The sequence below is a fragment of the Triticum urartu genome, chromosome 4A, assembly GCF_056163025.1.
Source record: "Triticum urartu cultivar PI428250 chromosome 4A, HENAU_Tu73, whole genome shotgun sequence".
Taxonomy (NCBI): Eukaryota; Viridiplantae; Streptophyta; class Magnoliopsida; order Poales; family Poaceae; genus Triticum; species Triticum urartu.
In genome coordinates this window covers 94,110,252-94,132,562 of record NC_141876.1, presented here as the reverse complement: position 1 = coordinate 94,132,562, position 22,311 = coordinate 94,110,252, and the positions used below count along the sequence as shown (strand labels likewise).

Genomic DNA, 22,311 nt, shown 5'->3' with positions numbered 1-22,311 from the left:
TCACACAACCCATGTAATACATAAGGGAAAGAGATACATAGTTGGCTTACAATCGCCACTTCACACAATTACATGAATAAAGCATTACATCAACCAGATACAATCAAGGTCCGACTACGGAACCAAAATAAAAGAAGAACCCCAAAAGCGACAAGGTCCCCGATCGACCCCAACTGGGCTCCACTACTGATCAACTAGAACGAAACAACATAAAGGACAAGATCTTCATCGAGCTCCTCCTGAGCTTGGTTGCGTCATCTGCACGGACTCATCGGCACGTGCAAGCTGGTTTTGGAAGTATCTGTGAGTCACGGGGACTCAGCAATCTCACACCCTCGCGATCAAGACTATTTAAGCTTATGGGTAAGGTAAAGGTATGAGGTGGAGCTGCAGCAAGCGACTAGCATATATGGTGGCTAACCTGTTCGCAAAAGAGAGTGAGAAGAGAAGGCAAAGCATGGTCGATAAAAGTATGATCAAGAAGTGATCCTAGAACAACCTACGTCAAGCATAACTCCAACACCGTGTTCACTTCCCGGACTCTGCCGGAAAGAGACCATCATGGTTACACACGCGGTTGATGCATTTTAATTAAGGTAAACTTCAGGTTTTCTATAACCAGACATTAACAAATTCCCATCTGCCCATAACCACGGGCACGGCTTTCGAAAGTTCAAATCCCTGCAGGGGTGTCCCAACTTAGCCCATAACAAGCTCTCACGGTCAACGAAGGATATTCCTTCTAGCGGGAAGACCCGATCAGGCTCGGAATCCCGGTTACAAGACATCCTCGACAATGGTAAAACAAGTCCAGCAAGACCACCCGTTGTGCCGACAATCCCGATAGGAGCTGCACATATCTCGTTCTCAGGGCACACCGGATAAGCTAAGCGTACGGGAGCCAACGTAACCCAAGTTGCCAAAGGACGGCCCCGCACGGTGCTCTGGGTTGGACCAACACTTAGACAAGCACTGGCCCAGGGGTTTAAAATAAAGATGACCCTTGGGCTGGCCTAACCCAAGGGAAAAAGAGGCTAGGTGGCGAATGGTAAAACCAAGGTTGGGCCTTGCTAGAGGAGTTTTATTCAAAGCGAACTGTCAAGGGGTTCCCATTATAACCCAACCGCGTAAGGAACGCAAAATCCGGGAACATAACACCGATATGACGGAAACTAGGGCGGCAAGAGTGGAACAAAACACCAGGCATAAGGCCGAGCCTTCCACCCTTTACCAAGTATATAGATGCATTAATTAAATAAGAGATATTGTGATATCCCAACAAGTAAGCAATGTTCCAACTAGGAACGATCTCCATGTTCCAACAAGGAACAAACTTCAATCTTCACCTGCAACTAACAACGCTATATGAGGGGCTGAGCAAAGCGGTAACATAGCCAAACAACGGTTTGCTAGGACAAGGTGGGTTAGAGGCTTGGTTTAACAACATGGGTGGCATGATAAGCAAGTGGTAGGTATCGCAGCATAGGCATAGCAAAAGAGCGAGCAACTAAGCAAGCAAAGATAGAAGTGATTTCGAGGGTATGGTCATCTTGCCTGAAATCCCGCAAGGAAGAAGAACGAGTCCATGAAGAAGACAAACGAACGTAGTCGAGCGGGTCCTCACAAACGCGACGTTACCGGAACCAACCCGAAGAAGCAAACACCGGAAAGGAAGCACACAACATAGTAAACAAACCACACATGAATATGGTATGATATGCGAGATGCGGTATGCGATGCATATGCATGATTTGACAAGAGATGAATGAACCTGGCCTCAACTTGGAAATCCAAGTGTGTCACTGGAAAGATGAGATGAAATCGCTTGAAAACGATATAAAGATCGCCGGAATTGGAGTCACGGTTTGGAAATGGCAAGCAATTCAAATATGGCACCGGTCTGCGATTTACAGCAAGTAGTCAACTAAATGCAATGAGATGAACATGCTACAGCACCCAAACATGGCATAAAAATGCATGGCAGGAATTCATTCATGATGCTTAACAAAAGACTAGCACTGAGCTACGGCCAATTCCTCCATTAACATGTTCAAACAAGCATGGCAAAAGTGCAAACGGTAAACAGATCTCAGACTTAGTGAAATTAACAATTATCTGAAATTTCAGATCAGGTAGCACACTTTGGAGCATGAAAACTAGATACTACAAGAACTGAACATGGCAAAGCAAAGCATGGCATGGAGTTACTCAAAGAGCTTAACAAAAGTCCCTTAGTGACCTTGAGCCAAAAGGGATCAGAAAATACAATTGCAAGCATGTGAACATGGCAAAAACATAAACAGATCACAAACTTAGAGAAAAACTGGAGTATGCAAATCAGATATCAAGTAGGCATGTTTACGAGCTCGATGCACTCACTACAGAGCAAGGCATGACAATCTAAGCATACACCCATCAAGAATACACATTATACAAGCTAGACATGGCAAGAACAATAACATAGCATGCACGGATCAACTACAACATCCTTGGCAAAATCGCTAACAAGTAGACAATATGCCCAGATTCATGAAATAGCAAAAGTAGAGCTCGATTGGCTCAAGCTAGGGTGCTCCATAATTACAAAAAAAGACATGGATGGATAGAGCACTACAAGATTAACAAATCATCCTTACTGATCATCCTCAAAAGAGGCACGGATCACTAGGAAACAACAAGAACATATGGCATAATGAGATAAACAGACCAAGGACTTAGTGGAATTGCTAAGTCCCTGAAATCAGCATTAACAAGTGCACCACTTTGCAAGCTTGTGCTAGTCACCACACACATCACAAAAATACATGGGTTGCACCTCTGGATAGATGGCAAAACATATAACAAAACTCATGTAGAGCACCTGGGCATATCATGCACACAATAATCATGGCAAAAATGACAAATATCTAAATGGAGCAGCAGATCTGACAATTATCTCAAGTAGCCTACTTCCAACAGCATTTCGGGCATTAAGATGAACTCAAATGAAAATGATGCAATGAGATGAAATGATGTGCTCTCTGAGACGAACATTTTGATATTCTATATACCCAAAACGGAGCTACGGATGCAGAGTTACGGCATGTCAAAGTAGGCAAGAAAAATTAGGATTAGAGGAGAAAAAGTCAACTGAGGCAAACGGATCTCAAATCCAGATCGGGCCGATACTGTACACGCACGCACTTCGAGGTTGTACGGAGGGGATCGCCGGAGTTGGTCGAGGTGGCCGGAGAAGGTGGGGTCCGGGCCAGATCTTGCCGGATCCGGCCGGATCTGGCGGCCGGAGGGAGCAGCGCGTCGGGGCGGCGCCGGGGCGAGGAGATGACGTCGGGCGGCAATGGAGGCGATGGTCGGCGAGGCGGACCGCGACGACGTGGCGGCGCCGGCCGGCGAGGTGAAGGCGGCGTCGGGCGGCGGGGCGAAGGAGGCGCGAGGCGGCTCGGGCCCGATCCGGCCCGGGGCGGGCTCCCCGTGGGCCGAGCGGGCCGCGGCGGCGGTGGATGGCGGCGTGCCACATGTCGCGCGCCGATTGGCACGAGCGCGGCAGCGGGATTCGTCCGGCGCGCGGATGGAGCGGGGCTAGGGTTTTGAGGAAGGAGAGACCCGAAATTTCGGAGGAGGGGCTAGTTTTATAGGTAGAGGGAGCTAGGAGTGTCCAAATGAGGTGCGGTTTTCGGCCACGCGATCGTGATCGAACGCTCTAGATGATGGAGAGGGTTTTGGTGGGTTTTGGGCCAAATTGGAGGGGTGTTGGGCTGCAACACGCACGAGGCCTTTTCGGTCCCTCGGTTAACCGTTGGAGTATCAAACGAAGTCCAAATGGTACGAAACTTGACAGGCGGTCTACCGGTAGTAAACCAAGGCCGCTTGGCAAGTGTCGGTCCAATCCAGAATTGTTTAATCACCACACACGAAAGAAAGGTAGAAAGGGACACCGGGTGACATAGGAGCGCCGGATTGCAAAACGGACAACGGGGAAAATGCTCGGATGCATGAGACGAACATGCATGCAAATGAAGTGCACATGATGACATGATATGCAATGCATGACACGCAAGCAATGACAAGGCAACAACAGCGAATAACTGCACGACACCTGGCACATCGGTCTCGGGGCGTTACAGATAGCGAGTGGGATTAGGAAGAGGGTCACCATCAGAGGCACGAAGCTGAACGTTGAGCTCCATAGGAGTCACAACAGTACGCTCATTACCAAGAGCAGCACGAGCAAGAAGATCCTGAATATATTTTTCTTGGGAGATGTAGAAGCCATCAGAGGTTGAGGAGATCTCAATCCCAAGAAAGTAGCGAAGTGGACCAAGATCAGTCATGAGGAACTGATCGCGAAGGCGAGCCTTAACAAAGGCAATATAGTCAAGGTCGTCACCAGTGATGATCATGTCATCAACATAGAGGAGAAGAGTCCGACCACGAGGAGACGTGTGAACAAACAACGCGGGATCATGATCACTGGGCAAGAAACCAGCTGCAGTCACCACAGAGGCGAAGCGCTCAAACCAGGCACGAGGGGCCTGTTTAAGACCATAGAGGGAGCAGCGAAGTCTACAGAGCATACCATCAGGAGCGTAGTACCTCGGTGGTGGCTACATATAAACCTCCTCACGCAACTCACCATTGAGAAAAGCATTCTGAACATCAAGTTGAGAGATAGACCACTAGCGAACAGAAGCCACATCAAGAAGAGTGCGGACAGTGGTCATGTGGGCCACAGGAGCAAATGTCTCATCATAATCGCGCCCCTGCTCCTGCTGAAAACCACGGGCCACAAGACGAGCTTTGTAGCGCTCAAGAGAACCATCGGAGCGAGTCTTAACCTTGTAGACTCACTTGCAGGTGATGGGACGGACACCGGAAGGGAGGGGAACCAGATCGCATGTGCCAGAGCGCTCAAGAGCAGCAAGCTCTTCGGCCATCGCAAGTTGCCATTCAGGCTGAATCATGGCAGTGCAGTAGGAAGTGGGCTCAGCAATAGCAGAGAGACCATACCGATCAGGGGAGTAGCGATCAGGCGGGGGCGAGGCCGAGCACGAAGGTTGTGAACCAGGGGAGGCGTGAGAGGAGGTGCACCAGAGGTGGAAGGCTCGTCAGAGGAGACATCCTCAGTACGAGATCAGCGAGTATAGTGGAGAGGAAACGTTGAGAGAGGGCGACGGACTGGATATGAAGGTGAAGAGGTGGAGGAGGAGGATGGAGAAGACGGTGTCGGTGGGGAATGAGAAGGAATGAGAGGTGCCGGAGGAAGAGGTGACACATGAGGCACATAGCCGGGTGCGTCAGGAAGGAGCAGGAAAGAAATGTTGTCCACAGAGAAGCTCGAGGAAGAAGAACGTGGGTAGTAAGAACGAGACTCGTCAAAAGTCACATCACGCGAGATGCGCAAGCGACGACCCACAGGATCCCAACATCGATAGCCCTTGTGCTCATCACTGTAGCCAAGAAAGACACACTCAATCGACTGAGCAGTCAGTTTGGTGCGTTCTCGTGGGGCAAGAAGGACATAACACACATATCCAAACATCCGAAGAGCGGAGTAGTCAGGGGAACGTCCAGTGAGACACTCCATAGGAATACCACCCTGCAAAGCAGTCGATGGCTGAATGTTGATGAGATAAGTGGATGCAGAAACAACCTCAGCCCAAAAGTGAGGCGGAAGGGAAGCGGCAATCATCAGCGTACGAGCCGTAAGTAGATGACGATGCTTACGTTCGGCAACGCCGTTTTGAGCATGAGCACCAGGACATGAGAACTGGGCAAGAGTGCCCTGTTCCGTAAGAAAACCACGCAACAGCTGAGAGATAAACTCACCAACGGAGTCAGCACGAAAAGTACGAATGGGCATGGAAAACTGGGTGCGAACCATGGCAGCAAAACATTTGTATATAGAGAGAACCTCGCTACGAGATTTCATGAAGTAGAGCCAGGTGTAGCGAGAGAAATCATCAATAAACAAGATATAATAGCGATGACCACCTTTCGAATCAAAGGGGGCAGGACCCCAAACATCAGAATGAACTAAGTCAAAAGGACGCTGAGATACCGACTCACTGGTAGGATATGGCAACTGGGTCTGTTTGCCAAGTCTGCAACCATTACAATGTAAAGAAAAATCTCCAGATACAGACCCCAAGAGGCCCTGACAAACTAAGGAAGACAAGCGAGAGCCACAGATGTGACCAAGGCGATGATGCCACTGCTGGAAGGACGCAGGCGAAGAGGCGGCAAGAGCATGGGAGCTGGAAGGAGTGGTGGCAGCGGAAGGAACACGAAGCCAGTCAACCTCCCAAAGGCCCTCCGACTCACGGCGCCGGGGGCCAGCACCAACCAAAGCCTTGGTGCGTCGATCCTGAATGGAGCAAGAGTCGATATCAAGGATGACACGACAACCAGAATCAGTAAGTTGGGTAGCAGAAAACAGATTCATGGTAAGACGAGGAACATGTGAAACACTAGGAACAGAAAAAGAGGGAGTGGAAAGAAGACCACGAGTAGCAACAGGAAGAGGTGGGCCATCGGCGCTAAGAACATTAACAGGCGAATCAAGAGGTCAGAGAGAAGACAACACAGAAGAATCGGAAGACATATGGAAGGAGGCTCCAGAATCCAAAACCCACGAAGATGTACCTGACTGTGTAGATTCTTGCGGTGGTGGAGAAGTGGCTGCAGTCACAGCAGCAGCTGAGCCAGTCGACGAAGAGCCTGAGGAAGCCAGGAGGCGTTTGAGCCTCAAAATGTCCTGGTCAGTGAGTGACGGAGTCGAGGAAGATCCAGGAGTCCCACTGGAAGAGGAGCGTCGCTGGTCTCGCTTCTTCTCACGGCAATCAGACTCTGGGTGACCGGGCCGAGAGCAGTAGCCACAGAAGGTGTCACGGCGCGACCGGCCCCTCTTAGTATAAGCAGGGCGACTCACCCCCCTGAAGGTGTGGGGAGGAGTGTGGAGCGGTGAGCCGAGCAGACGACACAGGAGCCCGAGCAGCCAACACAGACGAGACCATCACCAGACCAGCAGAGCGAAGGCGGGTCTCCTCAGCACGAAGCTCAGCAAGCACCTCCGAGATTGGAACACGACCACGAGCAAGCAAGTGAGCATGTCTGGGCTCAAACTCAGAGTGGAGACGAGATAAGAACTCATGGTCCCGCTGAAAGTCCAGATCTGACCGATTAGTCTGACAGCAACGACAGGTGCCATAAACAACTGTCCGAAGAGAGTCAAGCTGACGCCAGGTGGTAGAGCACTGTGAATAGAACTCATCAACAGAGGAATCACCTTGCTGGAGGGCGTGCTCCTGACGCACCACAGAGAGATAGAGAGTATCACTAGAGGGCTGATAGCGCTGACAAAGATAAGACCACATCGCTGCAACTATGCCAAGTCCCATGAACTCCGAATCAAACTGAGGGAGGACACTGGCAGTAAGAACAGCAGCAGCACGAGCATCGTCATTGCACCACTGAGTGTAAGCAGAGAGATCATCCCGGTACGCCAAAAGAGCATCGAAGTAAGAAGATACCTGCTGATCATAGGCATCAACTGCAGCATCATCAAGGGCCTTGGCGGCATCCCGGTCAGCCTCGGAAGCCTCAGCAGCAAGTACCGGCAGCACCGGTGGGATTGGGGCCACAGGCGCAACAAGACATGGCGGGCAGGGAACCTCGCCAGAAAAAACACCCCACAGAAGAAGACCACGCATATGGATGCACGTGAACCCCACAAACTCAGCATAGTTGGTGCCATCGAAGATCACGGAGCACCTAGGAACTGCAACATAGCCCGAGGAAGACATGGGGGAACTCTCTGTTTCTCCCTTTTTTTTATTTTTGGTTAACGCTCCCCGATCTGGATCGGGGCGGAAAAACTCACGCTAGCCCCGAGTGGGGAATCGGGAGGCCAGGAGGAGAGCCGGCCCTGGGCCGCAGCTGCGGCAGCAGATGAAGCAACGGCAGCTGCAGCCAGATGCGGAGGAGGGCGGCCTGGGCGCGGGCGGCCAGAGACACGGCCGGGGCGCGCTGAAGGAGGTGCGGTCGGGGCGCAGCCAGGGCGTAGGCGGAGCGCGGCTTGGGCGTGGCGGGGGCAAGGCCAGGACGCGACAGGGGCGAGGCCAGGGCGCGGCCTGGGAGCGGTCGGGGCGAGGCCTGAACGCAGCCGGGCGGGGAGGGCGCGGCCTGGGCGTGGGTGAGCTCGGCAGGCGCAGTCAGGGGCTGCCGGGCATGGAGAAGGTGGCCGGCAACGAGGAAGGAGATGGCCGGCGACAGGGAAGCTAGGCACGGAGCTGCAACGTGCGGAAGAGGAAGAGGAACGTGGCAACTGATACCATGTTGGATAAGTGAGCAACTAAGCTTTACGGAGGGCCAATGGCCAGTACATATACAGATGTGGTAAGGTGCAGAAAAGTCCCTTATACAATGTGGATGTACACAATAAACTATACACATCTAACAGTTACCTCGCCAGCTTGCAAGTCTGAACCGTGTTCTACTCATCGGCAAGTGGCCTGGTTTGTGAAATAGTACCACTGACATTTACTCATTTACCAATAAGAATGGTGGAATGGTCCATTCTAAGAAGACCGTAAGTCAACGCTGACGCTAAAAATAAAGATAAACCACACATATGAAATTATGTGCTCAATTTTCTTTGTTCTGGAAGTGAACCTTATTTTGCACAATTATTCGGCGTTTCTACATGTTTTCTTAACATTCCTGTATTTTTAAGCAACTATTTTGAGCTCAAAAATTCTTTCAAGGAAATTAAGCAATTGCTGATGAGATTAATGTTTGCTGACATGCCTTGTGGCCAATTTAAGATGCGTCCACCATTAGGATTATTCGGCACCACGTGTATCCTTTCACTCATATTACTATCATTTTCCTCTAAAAGAAAAAAAATTAAGGCATGTGTTTCCCAACAGGTTTTATTTTATTTACAGTAGAATGTCTTGATTGCAACTTTTGCCAACTTTGCTACTTTACCGTTGAACTAAAGGAAAGAAAATGAGCTGTTTTCACCACCCTTGTTGTTGGCTTACATTTGTAAATTTGAACATCTTGATGTACATTTATGCTATGCAGTGATAGCTTAAAACTGAATAACTGTTTAGTAAAGGCACTGAAGATTACTGACAACTTTGGACCTAGTTCCCCAGAGACCGTGTGACAAATTGCTGGACTCATGAGATCTTGATGTTTCATTGGCCACACTCATGAGATCGTGTGACAGATTGCAGGATTTGTGCAACATGCATGGATTGTATCCTTACACAGTAATTTTAAAGCAGTTACTTTCAGAACCGTCCTTAAATGTTTTGGCAGCAGCGAGTTACTAGTTTTATTGTCAATTTATATAGAGGTAGTGCTAATTAAAATTAGCATTTTTTAATAGTATCCACTATTGGCAACCACTTATCATTTATTTTTATGAGAAACAGAACTTCAGCATTTGTGACATTCGTTGAGGGATGCTAGATAAGCATCACTCATCTATTGGAAAAGACTCAGAGGCCTATAAGCAAACCTTTTTAGCTTAGCTGCACATCGCATGTTTGAGGGCTAATCCATTCCGTTATTACTTCAGCAGGTTGCGACATCAACAAAAGGTGCTGTACCTCTGTTGGTGGCATGTAACAATTTGCCATCTCAATCAGAATCATGTCTCTGGACAGTTTGTTACAAGGCTCCTATCCCCTTTGGAAACTGCATGCCTCAACTGAAGAAAAGAACTATCATTTCTCTCAACCACTCTCATGACACCAGAATTTCTGTTCTGTTGTATGCTTCTCTGACAGCAGTTGTTACCGTGCTCGTCTCCTTGGAGCCAGACAGATAGCCAGCCAGCCAAGAGTGCCCAGAAAGCTAGCATCCCTGCTTCAGCGCCACTCCTGCAGATTTTTCTACGCGGGTATTGGGAGTTCTCTGTAACTTAGGTGGCAAGTCATGGTTCTTGCTTGTTGCTACTGGGAAACTGGTTGCTTGGGGCTAGCTGCTGGTGGCCAGTGTGCTGTTGAAGTGGAAGCAAAGAAACCAGCGGCCACTCCCCTCCATATAAACCCCCGGGAGTTTGTGGATGTTTCTTGCAGCCCAGATCCTTGAGGAAGCAGCACGTCCATGGCCTCTGATCGCGTCGAGGTCGACACCGCCCGCCCTTTCCGGTCCGTGAAGGAGGCGGTCGCGGTGTTCGGGGAGCGCATCCTCGTCGGCGGGAGCAACTCCAGATACAGCAGCAGTGCGGTTGCCATTGCCGACGCGCATGCCAATGCCACCCCTAACGCCAAGCACGAAGATAGCAGTAGGAGCAGTACCACCACCCTTTCTCCAAATGCAATGGCAGAGGTAGATGCGGAGCTAGAGCCAGAGGCAACGGCAGCTATCGTGCCTATGTACTCCGCGCACTCCTCGCCGTCGTTCACGTCGCCGCGTTCGGCGTACGGCGACGACGGCGAGCTTGGTTGCCAAGACGACGAGGCCGGGCTCGCGGTCGTGAGCTCCATCAAGAAGCTGGAGGCGGAGGTGGCCGATACGAGACGGGAGGTGCTGCAGCTCAGGAAGAGGGGCACCGAGATGGAGATGGCCGTGGCCAGCCTCAACGCGCAGCTCCACCGAGGCCTCTCGAGGCTGGCCGAGATCGAGGCCGACAAGGCTGCTGCGGCGGCGGCACGGCGCAGCATCGGCGGGGACACCGACGTGATGGCGGCGGCCATGGTGCGGAGCGAGCGGTGGGCCGAGAAGTCCAGCACGTACAGCAGCGAGTACCTGCCGTCCTTCAGCCACGCGCTGAGCCTCGGCGAGATCGACGACGACCTGCTCGGCGGCAGGAGGAGGAAGGCGCAGAAGGTGAAGCCCATCGTGCCCCTCATCGGCGACATCCTCTTCTCCAAGAGTTTCTCCAGGAGGAAGAGCGGCAAGGACAGCGGGGATCTCTCCAGCGTGTTAGGGTGATCATCACTTTTGCTTGCTGCGTTGCGTGTGGTTTGGATGGAGCATGTGCTTTCTTTGGTCCTTTCTTTCTCTTTGGTCGGGGTTTTTCATTTTTCTTTGTGCTCTTGTTTGTGCGAGCCTGTAAATGTAAAATACTGATGAATGCTTGTATCTACTCCCTCTGTCTTAAAATGTAAGAGTGTCAAAAATGATGTTATATTTTGGGACAGAGGGAGTGTGTGTTAGGTGATAACTATTCACATAGCTGTTTTCGGCCTTATACAATGCTAGGTGCCTAGGGAGGTGCTTAGAAAAATAAACTGAATTTTTCTAAAGCACCGCGCTTAATTAAGCGTATGCCCTATACAAATAAGCACCGGTGTTTAAGAAAAGCCTGATTTATTTGTTCAAACACCTCTTCTAAGCACCTTGCATTATACAAGGTTTTAGAGTAGAGTTGTTTGGCTATCGCGGTTTTTTCAAGCCGTTTGCCACGCTTTTTAAATAAAGCCATGTGATCGAACCTGGTCAATAAAAACACAACATAACAAATCAGACATGCTAAAAAGCACAAAAGTGCACAACTAGACTTCCCTAGAATGCCACCAACAATAAGCACGTGATATAACCTGAACATGCAAGAAAAATGACACACCGTGCCGCCGTCGCGTCCGCCTTAAAAGAACAAGAGTTACCACCGTTAGTGCTGGCAAAAAAGGGTTGCTAGACCAATCAAGGCGACGCTCCAAGAGGGACATGACACCTGCAAGCATTATCACCATCGTCAGCATGGACGAAGCTTTCGCTCGATACCTCCTGCACACCTCTCCTAAAGGACCCAAACCACCGTGGTCCCCAAAGGGGAACAACCCTGTCGAATGGGCACTCCTGGCCCATATAAGGGAAGACCACACCACTCCAATACCACTTGCCACCATGCACCTAGCCATTCACATGACCAAAGAATGCAGACAACAGCGCTGCAACAGTGCTTGCTAGAGAGCCAAATGCGCAGTCTGCCACCAAGGGCCACTCCCTATCATCTACAACCATAATCCCGAACATCGAGCCACACCTGCAACCGCCAACCACCAGGAGAAAAGGGCGGGAAACCCTTCCTTCCCCGCCACATGACAACCTCCAACCGAGGACACACCGACGAGCCTGGTCGGATCTAGATGAAGGTACCCCCCCCCCCCCCCCCAACCCAACGGTCATGAGCCACCACATCGGCAACAACCGACAGGCTTCAAATTGGGCCCACCACCTATGGCCGGATCTAGGGAACGTATCTAGTGCACCAGGGCGATTGGTGCTACCGGTGCACCGGACTCTGACGCACATCCAAAAATGTTCAAAAAAATTCGGAACAAATTTAGTGCGTTGACACAACATCAATGTAAGTTGTCACAAAAATTCAAATCAAAATTCGAAACATTGCTCGAGATACGAAAATGACAAATTTGTCATCAATGTGCTAATGGGTCAAAACTAAAGCCCAACTTGTGTTATGTAGTATTCAGTGTCAAATTTGTCATTTTGTATCTCAAGTAATGTTTCAAATTTTGATTTGAATTTTTGTGACAACATTGATGTTATGTCAATGCACTAAATTTTTTATGGATTTTTTCAAACATTCTTGAATGTGTAACGGGCGACTGGTGCACAGGTAGCACCAATTCCCCCGGTGCACCAGATACATTCCCGCCAGATCTAGGAGGGAGCCCGCTCACACCACCAAGCCATTATGCCCTGATTCGCACACGCGAGCAAGCCGACGGCACTTCGATCACCAAGCAGGAGAGGGTGAGCTCTCATGCATCGGTCCTGGACACACCGACAGGATGGGAGGCCCAACCAACATGACCCATGCAGGCTTGATTAAGGTTTGGAACTCGGGTTCCTGAGTATAGGAGGGAGAGGAGAAGATGAGGGGAAGAGGGAGGGGAAGGATGAGAATGGTAGTGATGAGATCCAGTGGCGGAGCTAGCAGAGAACGGCTAATGACTACTTTTTTCTTCAATCATAACCCCAGGAAAAAAATCTTGAATGTTTTCTCTAATCTTGGGGGGGGGGGCAGCCTCCTCAAAAGTGCACATAGCTTCGCCGATGATGAGATCCTCTGTCGGTGGACGCTGACATCAGTTCGCAGCACAACCATGTCCTAGGGCGAGAGGAGGGAATAATGGAGATGGGGAGAGAGGAGATGGAAGGTGCCCGCCACCGCCTACCACTACACAGACCTTTGCCCAACTTGGTTTTGACCGGCGGCAACGAGAGGAGGACTGGCGTAAAAAAATTATATCATTCAAAATATGTTTCAACGTGTAGTTGAAAAATGTTTAACATGTATTCAAACATGTTAAAAAAATTAATCATGTTTTTGAAAAATGTTAAACGCGTGCAAAAATGTTTTAGATGTATACAAAAAATGTACAATGTGTATGAAGAGAACGGACATCAAAATATGTATTTGCAAAATATTAATCACGTATTTGAAAAATGCTAAACATGTGCAAAAAAATGTTCCTGATGTATAGGACAAATGTACAATATGTATTAAAAAAGTAGACATCAAAATATATATTTGAATTTAAAAAATATTTATATATAAAAAATCCTAATGTATAACAAAAAATATGCAATGTGTATGAAAAGGTAGACATCAAAATATGTATTTTAAAGAAAATGTTGTCATGTATTACCTTGTCAGTTATTTCTGTTCTGAGGGTGTATTTGAAAAAATGTTACCCGCGTAAACAAAAAATGTACCTGATATTAAAAAATGTACAATGTGTATGGAAAGATGTAGACATTTGTTGAAAACAATAAAAAATGAAAAGGCTGGAAGAATACCAATGAAGAAACACAAAAATTTAAAAGAAAACCATTGAAATCCAACTAAAAAAACCCAAAAAAGCAAAGGAAAAATGTGTATAAAAACACGTAAAGAGAAAGAAATTTTAAGACAATGAACATCTTATAGAAAAACATAGAAAAATAAAAGAAAAAGAAAGAACTCAATAAAAATCGAAGAAAATAAGTGAAACCCGTACAGAAAAGCACAGAAAAGGAAAGAAGAGGAAAAAAGCAAGCAAAAAGTGGACTGGTCCAGCCAGTAGATACCAAAGAAGGAAAAATAAACGCAGTACAACAACCAAGCGGGCATTTGCCACAGAGACCCGAGTGAGCCCTGATTTCTGGGCCGGCCCAAACGTACGGATCCCAGCGGTAAGAATTATAAGAAATCGGCACGGGCGGAGGGGCGGTATAGTTCCAAGGGAGCTCTTATGTGTCGCGTTATGTGGCATAATGTCGAGCAAGCGCACAAGACGGGTCTGAAATGGGCCAGCCCAGAGTGCACTGTACCGCAGAATCGGAAATAAAAGCAAAAATGCGAGCCCTTGCACGGAATCGAACACGGGACCTCCACTACATGCCCGCGCAACGTTAACCAACAAACCACTCAAACTTTGTTGACATACTAGCAAGATGCCCGTGTGTTGCATGGAACATTAACATGCATTTGTATAAGTAGTTTATTTTGTGAGAGAAGAGAATGATAGAGGGAAGGCCTTATCTGCAAAATTGCCATAGTTTCCTTCCTATCTGTCAGATATAGATGGGACGCCTATATTGCAGGACGGCAGGCATACCATCATCACCAACTCTATTTTTTTATAAAAGTTGTAGATAAGCAGCGCAGTAGTTTAACAACTAATTACTCGTATGGACATACTGTAGACAAGTAAAACGACACAGTAGGAGTATTGTGGCTATTGCATTTTTTTAAACCGAACATTTCAAATTTCGAGTTGCTTTTGAAAGCACGAACACTTCGAAGTAATATATATGAAATGTTTCAAAAACAGAAAGTTTTTCCAAAGAAACAAGCATTTTTGAGAAAAATTAATATTTTTTGTATTGTGCGAATATTTTAAAAAATTTTAAACATTGTTTTGTTAGCATGATCATTTTTAAGAAAAGATGAATATTCTTTTAAAAGTGAGAATATTTTTCACAAAGACGAACATTGTTTTGAAAGCGCGGACATTTTTCAAAAAGACAAACATTTTCCAAATTGCGAACATTATCTTGAAAAACGAAATTTGTTTTGAAGTTTACAAACATTTTTTTAAAATGTGACATTTTTCAACTTTACAAACATTTTTTGAGTTGTGCAATTTTTTTTGAAAATTACCAACATTGTTTTGATTGCATGAACATTTTTCAGAAAAGACGAACAATGTTTTGAAAGCGCGGACATTTTTCACAAAGATGAACATTGTTTTGAAAGCACGAACATTATTCACAGACACGTACATTGTTTTCAAAGCGCGAACATTTTTCAAAAAGACGAACATTTTCCAAATTGCAAACATTATCTTGAAAAAATGTGAATTTGTTATGAAATTACGAACATTTTCTGATAGTGTGACATTTTTGAACTATACGAACATTTTGAATACGGAAACATTTTTTAAAATCAGGGAACATTTTCTAAAACACAAACATTTTCTAGAATTTGTGAACTTTTTTTTGAAAACATGAACATTTTCAAAAAACAGCGAAAATATTTCCGTATTTGAGAACAATTTTGAATTCCAAACATTTTATACATTTGTGCATTTCTCAAAAAAGAAAAATGAAAAGAAAAGAAGAAAAAAACAGAAAAGATAAAAAGAAACAAAAAAGAAAAACCAAAACAAAAAACCTGAAAGAAAACCAGCTACAAAAAACATCAGGAAAAAAACCAGTTTGGGGAACCTTCTAGAAGGTTCCCAAAACCGGGAGAAAACCACTCACCCGCAATAGCATGCTAAGCGCTAAATGGGCTCCGGCCAACTGAGCTCTTCGCGTCGCTCCCTTCTGTGAACCTCCACCATTTTGACGCAAAATGCGTCAAATAGGAAATACCCAGTTCCAGCACCGCGCCTGATGTATGGGTTAGTTGAGCCTGAAACAAGTTCAAATGGACAAGTGAGTAAAACCAATAGTTTAGGGGCATAAGGGCATCTTCAGCCGCGCCCTAGAAAGACTTTCTCAGGCGTTTTTTTTTGCGTCGGCGCCGAAAAATCTGCCCAGTCACATCCCAGGAGCCCGATTTTCACCGGCCTGGGCCGAAAACAGCGCCGGCGGACCCAGGCCGAACCCGACGCGCTGGGGGGCGCCCGGGGGCGCCGGGGCGAACTGTTTTGGCGCGAAAAAGCCGCGGGCCCGCCGCGTCAGGGACACGGCTCTCTTCTCGCCCCTTCGTCGTCCTCATCGCCTCGTTTCCCGTGGAGAATCAATGCCAAAGCTGCCGCGCGCTGCCGTGCCGATCAGCCTGCGCCATTGATGTCTCACGGGTGGCGCGGTGAAGACCGGATGACGCGCGTCCCTCGCCCTCCCTCGCCCGCCACGCGTACACACGGCGGCACGCGCACGGGCGGCGCCTCGGCCTATATAAGACACGCCCAAGCGCACTAGGCGACTCACACTCTCTCGCCGTCGTCGTTCCTCCCTTTCCTCTCTCTTGCCGTCTCCAGTTCATCACACCCATGGCCGAGCGCTTCCCAGGTGACGGCGCGGCGGCAAACGGTTTCGGCCGCCGCCATCTTCACGAGGACGAGACTCGCCTCCTTTTCGAGGCGGAGTACCCGGTCCCGCCGGACATGCGGGTGTCCGGGGCGTGGAGGATCAGCGTCGGCGGCGTGCCGGTGCCCCTGGTACCCACCGGCGCGGCGCGGCGTGCGGAGATCGCACGCATCCGCTCGTCCCTGCCGCGTGCGGCGAGGGAGGGGCCATGGTACGTCCCCGACAGCCCGCTCTGCGAGCCCTATTTCCGCCGCCGTCACGCCGAGCAGCTCGAGGCCACCAACGGCGTCGTGCCCTCCGGCAGGCTCAACGCCGCCGGCCGGCGTCATGCCCGGGCGCACGTTGGAGGCCGTCCTCGAGTACATCGAGGGCGGCAACACGCCGCGCCTCGAGTACCCCGCTCCCCCGTCCTTGTCACGCCGCCGGGGAAGCTCCTGGACGCCGAGGTGCATGGAGACCGGAGGGTCCTCCTCCTCGTCCGGCGGCTCTCCCTGCCTCCACCTCCGCCCCGTCAAGCCGGAGCCCCAGGACACGCCTGTCAGCGCGCGCACCCGCAGCTCCGGCGTCCGCATCGGCGACAACGCCTCCCCTACCGGCCGCTTCGTCCTCGTCGAGCCCAAGCCGGAGTCCGGCCTCCCCGCGGAGTACGAGGAGATAGTCCGGCGCGGCTTCTCCGACGAGGACGCCCTGCGGTGGGCGTGGGATGACTACCTCCGCGACGAGATGGTCCGGCAGCGCTGGGCCCTGGAGGAGATCGCCGCCCGCAAGCGTGGGCGCGAGGACGAGCAAGGCATCGTGGTCCTCGACAGCGACGACGACGACGACGCCCCCGGACCGTCCAACCCGCCGCGCCAACCGGGGGAGGGATGCAGCAGGGACGGCGGAGGCGTAGGCGGGGCGACGACGGCGGTGACTACACGCGGTTCTACAGCCTCCTCGGCATTTAGAACCGCGTGGGCGGGCGGCGAGGCTTGCGGCGAGGGAGACGGCGGGGGTAGCCCGCGGTATTTTTTCCTTTTTTTGTAAAATATGTTTAAATTTAAACGAACTAGCCCGTGTTTGCGTTGTGTTTGCGCTGAATTTGAACACTTTAAAAACCCGTGGGGGCCGCGACTGGGGGGCATCACGCCCCCAGTGCGCGGTTTAGCGCCGGTGCGCCATCAAGGGGCGATTTTTTGCCCCTCCTGAGGGGCCAACGGCTGGAGATGCCCTAACTGGACTTTTTGAAAGAAGATTTTAATATATCATTAATAAATTTAAATTATATTAAAGATATTTCGACAGTCATATTTTTAATATAGCTAGGCTAGATCATTATAAATCTATTGTGTGTTTAATTTCAGAGAAAACAACGTCACTGTGCCCACTGTGCGGCAGAGAGGAGTCCAGTTTTCATGCACTGGTCGGCTAGTATGGAGAGTTTGGTCCTTGCGGACGGACCAGGCGCATGGAAACGAGACCAGCAATTCAAGTATCAGCTCATTACTTGCAGAGTTATATGCAGTCAATTGATTTATTAAGGAGGTACAAATATAGAGGAAATTCTTAAAAGCAAGATGGCAGTAATGGATTTGGCCTCGGCTATGCAGAGCAATGTGATGAAAGCTTCCCTACCATGGCCTGCACCGCCAGCCAACCATGTTGCACTCTTTGTCGACAGATCTTTCTTTGCGGCCGACGGCTCAGCGACAGCCGACATGATAATGAGAAAACCTAATGACGGGGTGGTGTTCGTGGCATATCGCTATGTGTTTAACCGGAATGATGCACTAGAGGCGGAGTTACATGCTTTGATGTAGAGGATGCCATTGGCGTTGCAACATAGTGATGACCCGATTATTGTACAGTCAAACTCCTCGGAGGCGTTGTCGGCTTTGACGGGGGATGGCTTGTCGAGATCGGCATAAGGGCATTTGGTGGCGGAGAGCAAGTTTCTTATGGAAGATAGGGAGTTTATTCCCTTAAAAATTAAACGTGAACAAAATAAGGTGACAGATCGGTTGGCGTCGTACAGTCATACGGAGAGTACCACTACTGTATGGCTACATAAAGGACGGTCATGTATTGAGGAACTTCTGCCCGTCGACTGTAATCCTATTATAACGAAATAAAACTCTTTTAACTCGAAAAAAAGGAAAAATAAATAAAAGAAAACAACGTCACTGGTTTTGCAGCATGTGAGAAAAGAAACTTGCTTTGAACATTTTTCAGAAAAGACAAACATTGTTTTGAAAGTGCGGACATTTTTCACAAAGATGAACGTTGTTTTGAAAGCACGAACATTATTCACAGACACGAACATTATTTTCAAAGCGCGAACATTTTTCAAAAAGACAAACATTTTCCAAATTGCGAACATTATCTTGAAAAAACGTGAATTTTTTATGAAATTTACGAACATTTTTTGATAATGTGACATTTTTGAACTATACGAACATTTTGAATACAGAAACATTTTTTAAAATTTGGGAACATTTTCTAAAACACAAACATTTTCTAGAATTTGTGAACATTTTTTTGAAAACATGAACATTTTTTGAAAACAGCGAAAATATTTCTGTATTTGGGAACAATTTTGAATTCTAAACATTTTATAAATTTGCGCACTTCTCAAAAAAGAAAAAGAAAAGAAGAAAAAAACAGAAAAGATAAAAATGAAAAAAAGAAATAAAAAAGAAAAACCGAAATAGAAAAAACCTGAAAGAGAACCAGCCTCGAAAAACATCAGGAAAAAAAACGAGTTCGGGGAACCTTCTAGAAGGTTCCCAAAACCGGGAGAAAACCACTCGCCCGCAATAGCATGCTAAGCGCTAAATAGGCTCCGGCCGATTGAGCTCTCCGCGTCGCTCCCTTCTGCGAACCTTCGCCATTTTGACGCAAAATGCGTCAAATAGGAAATACCTAGTTCCAACACCGCGCCTGATGTAGGGGTTAGTTGAGCCCGAAACAAGTTCAAATGGACACGTGAGTAAAACCAATAGTTTAGGGGCATAACTGGATTTTTTGAAAGAAGATTTTAATATATCATTAATAAATTTAAATTATATTATAGATATTTCAACAGTCATATTTTTAATATAGCTAGGCTATATCATTATAAATATATTGTGTGTTTAATTTTAGAGAAAACAATGTCACTGTGCCCACTGTGCGGCAGAGAGGAGTCCAGTTTTCATGCACTGGTCGGCTAGTATGGAGAGTTTGGTTCTTGCGGACGGACCAGGCGCATGGGAGCGAGATCCCATCAATTCAAGTAGCAGCTCATTACTTGCAGAGCTATATGCAGTCAATTGATTTATCAAGGAGGTACAATATAGAGGAAATTCTTAAAGGCAAGATGGCAGTAATGGATTTGGCCTCGGCTATGGAGAGCAATGTGATGAAAGCTTCCCTACCATGGCCTGCACCGCCGGCCAACCATGTTGCACTCTCTGTCGACGGATCTTTCTTTGCGGTCGACGGCTCAGCGACAGCCGGCCTGATAATGAGAAAACCTAATGGTGGGGTGGTCTTCATGGCATATTGCTATGTGTTTAACCGTAATGATGCATTAGAGGTGGAGTTACATGCTTTGATGCAAGGGATGGCATTGACGTTGCAACATAGTGATGACCCGATTATTGTACAGTCAAACTCCTCGAAGGCGTTGTCGGCTTTGACGGGGGATGGCTTGTTGAGATCGGCATACGGGCATTTGATGGCGGAGACCAAGGTTTTTATGGAAGATAGGGAGTTTATTTCCTTAAAAATTAAACGTGTACAAAATAGGGTGACAGATCGGTTGGCGTCGTATAGTCGTACGGATAGTACCACTGTTGTATGGCTACATAAACGGCCGTCATGTATTGAGGAATTTCTGCGTGTCGACTGTAATCCTATTATAATGAAATAAAACTCTTTTCACTCGAAAAAAAGGAAAATAAATAAAAGGAAACAACATCACTGGTTTTGCAGCATGTGAGAAAAGAAGAACTAGCTTATTATAGAATGCACAATTAACTCGCCACCATTCTCTCTTGACCTCTCCTTCCATTTTGGCCACCTTCCTTTGGTTTGAGCGCTCCGCCATTCCCCCGTCGCTGCTCCTCTTGCATTCCTCGATCCACAAAAGGGCGAACAGCATAACAGATCAGAACTTTTTTGGCACATTTTTTATGTTCTTGGTCCACGAACAAGAAGGCAACAAGGCGAGGATCGGAGGCCACTGGCGATGCACGCCGCCCTCTTCTTCTTCCTCTCCTTGACCAGCGCCTCCGCGTCCGTCCTCGCCGCCCTCGCGTCTTCCTAAGCTCCGCTCCACCGGCGACGATTGGTCGATGGCGCCGCCCCAGGAGGGGGATCAGTGCGGGAGGCCGGCCGGCAGCGTGTTGATCTGGGTGGTGACGGTGCTGCTGCTCCTCGCCGTGCTTGGCGGCGGCGGGTGCCTCGTGGCCTACGTCATGCTGCCGCCGAGCGAGGCGCCCGGATGGATCCCCTGCGTCGGCCTGGGCCTCGTGGCGCTCCCCTGGGCGTTCTGGCTCGCCACCGTCGCCTACCGGTGCGTCACGGCGCGCTCGGCCGACCGCGCCGTGGCGCCCGCGGCCGCCGCCGGCAGCTAATTGTAATTGGGCTCTTTCATTACTGAAGAGTAGGTAACCATTGTGGATGTTAGTATCGAATCTGTTGTCAGTAAAAATGCATTTAGCAAGGAGAATCAATCTGTGGGGATCAATTATGCATTGCAATATTTGCATGGTTATGAAGTAAAAAAGTTGGTTATCTGAAAGTTGTGGCATGGTTATATTTTGTCTTTTAACTCATTATATGCTTTGCAGTGTGAAGCTGATTGGAGATAGACAAAATTGATGTGAGGATTATCAACTAAATTCGACCGACCCCCGCAAAAAAAAAAATCAACCGAGTTTGGTTTAAATCATTTCGATCAAAATCCGACGTGATGGTAGAGGCAAATATAATGGGCACCAACATCTGGAAAAAAAATTCATAATCATGCGACTAAACTGCACGTGCTGTTTGTGTAACACACAAAAATACAAGTTTTCCTAAGCAATCCCCATTTGAATATATTACCCAAAGATGTATGGAGAACAGATTATATGGTTGTGGTATGCTGATCAATTTCTTAAACCGCTGTGATCAAAAGGTGAAATCATTTACTATTTTCCTTACGGCGGTGAAAGAGCTATGGTCATCATGGTGTTGAAATTATATAACATTTCCCCGCAAAAGAAAAAAAATAGAACCTTTAGCCCATTTTATCATTTTCGATAATTCCTCAAAAATCCAATTGTGTTCTCCTAGTGGTCCATAATGTAGGAATAAGAAGTGTGGAAAGTTTAGTCCCGCCTCAATTGTGGAGGGTGTGTTGCCTCACACACCACTAAGAGCTTGAGAAGATGAGTCATACATGAATGATCCTCCTCCGCCGCCGGCCACGCGAATCCTCGCACACGTGTCATGTTTTGTGATTGATCCAATATGTCATGTCTACACACGGTCTTTTTTTTACCACACAAAAAATAAAGATTGAAACGGCGCACTAATGGAAAAGGAAAACAGAACTGAAGAACTATTGGACTGTTCTAAACCGAGCCGGTTTGTTGTTGATAGTTCTGGAAGGAACATCAGTGTAGTAACCGGAGAAGACAACTTGCATTTTGGTTGGTCTGAATGTGGCTAACTAGAAGCTTATGAATGGGGAACTCAATTTAATAAAAATATCCCATTAATAAATTAATTGTAAAATAGTGCTAGAATGGAATATATCCATCCATATAGCAAATAATGTGAGAACCTTTCAGATGT

General features: G+C 48.0%; 2 protein-coding genes across 2 annotated transcripts; both read left to right on the top strand.

Annotated features, from left to right (window-relative positions):
* Window positions 1-9,844: 9,844 nt before the first annotated feature.
* Window positions 9,845-11,156, top strand: LOC125553591 (uncharacterized). The gene has a single exon (XM_048717357.2). It carries the CDS (start codon window positions 10,120-10,122, stop codon window positions 10,948-10,950), a length of 831 nt encoding a protein of 276 aa, XP_048573314.1. The 5' UTR covers window positions 9,845-10,119; the 3' UTR covers window positions 10,951-11,156.
* A 9,168-nt stretch (window positions 11,157-20,324) lies between these two features.
* Window positions 20,325-21,271, top strand: LOC125553592 (uncharacterized). Its single transcript, XM_048717358.2, has one exon. The coding sequence runs from the start codon at window positions 20,823-20,825 to the stop codon at window positions 21,102-21,104; it is 282 nt and encodes a 93-aa protein (XP_048573315.1). The 5' UTR covers window positions 20,325-20,822; the 3' UTR covers window positions 21,105-21,271.
* Window positions 21,272-22,311: the final 1,040 nt, after the last annotated feature.

Excerpts from the sequence above, each read along its gene's own strand:
- LOC125553591 (XM_048717357.2), top strand. The coding sequence starts at position 10,120 with ATGGCCTCTGATCGCGTCGAGGTCGACACCGCCCGCCCTTTCCGGTCC.
- LOC125553592 (XM_048717358.2), top strand. The coding sequence starts at position 20,823 with ATGGCGCCGCCCCAGGAGGGGGATCAGTGCGGGAGGCCGGCCGGCAGC.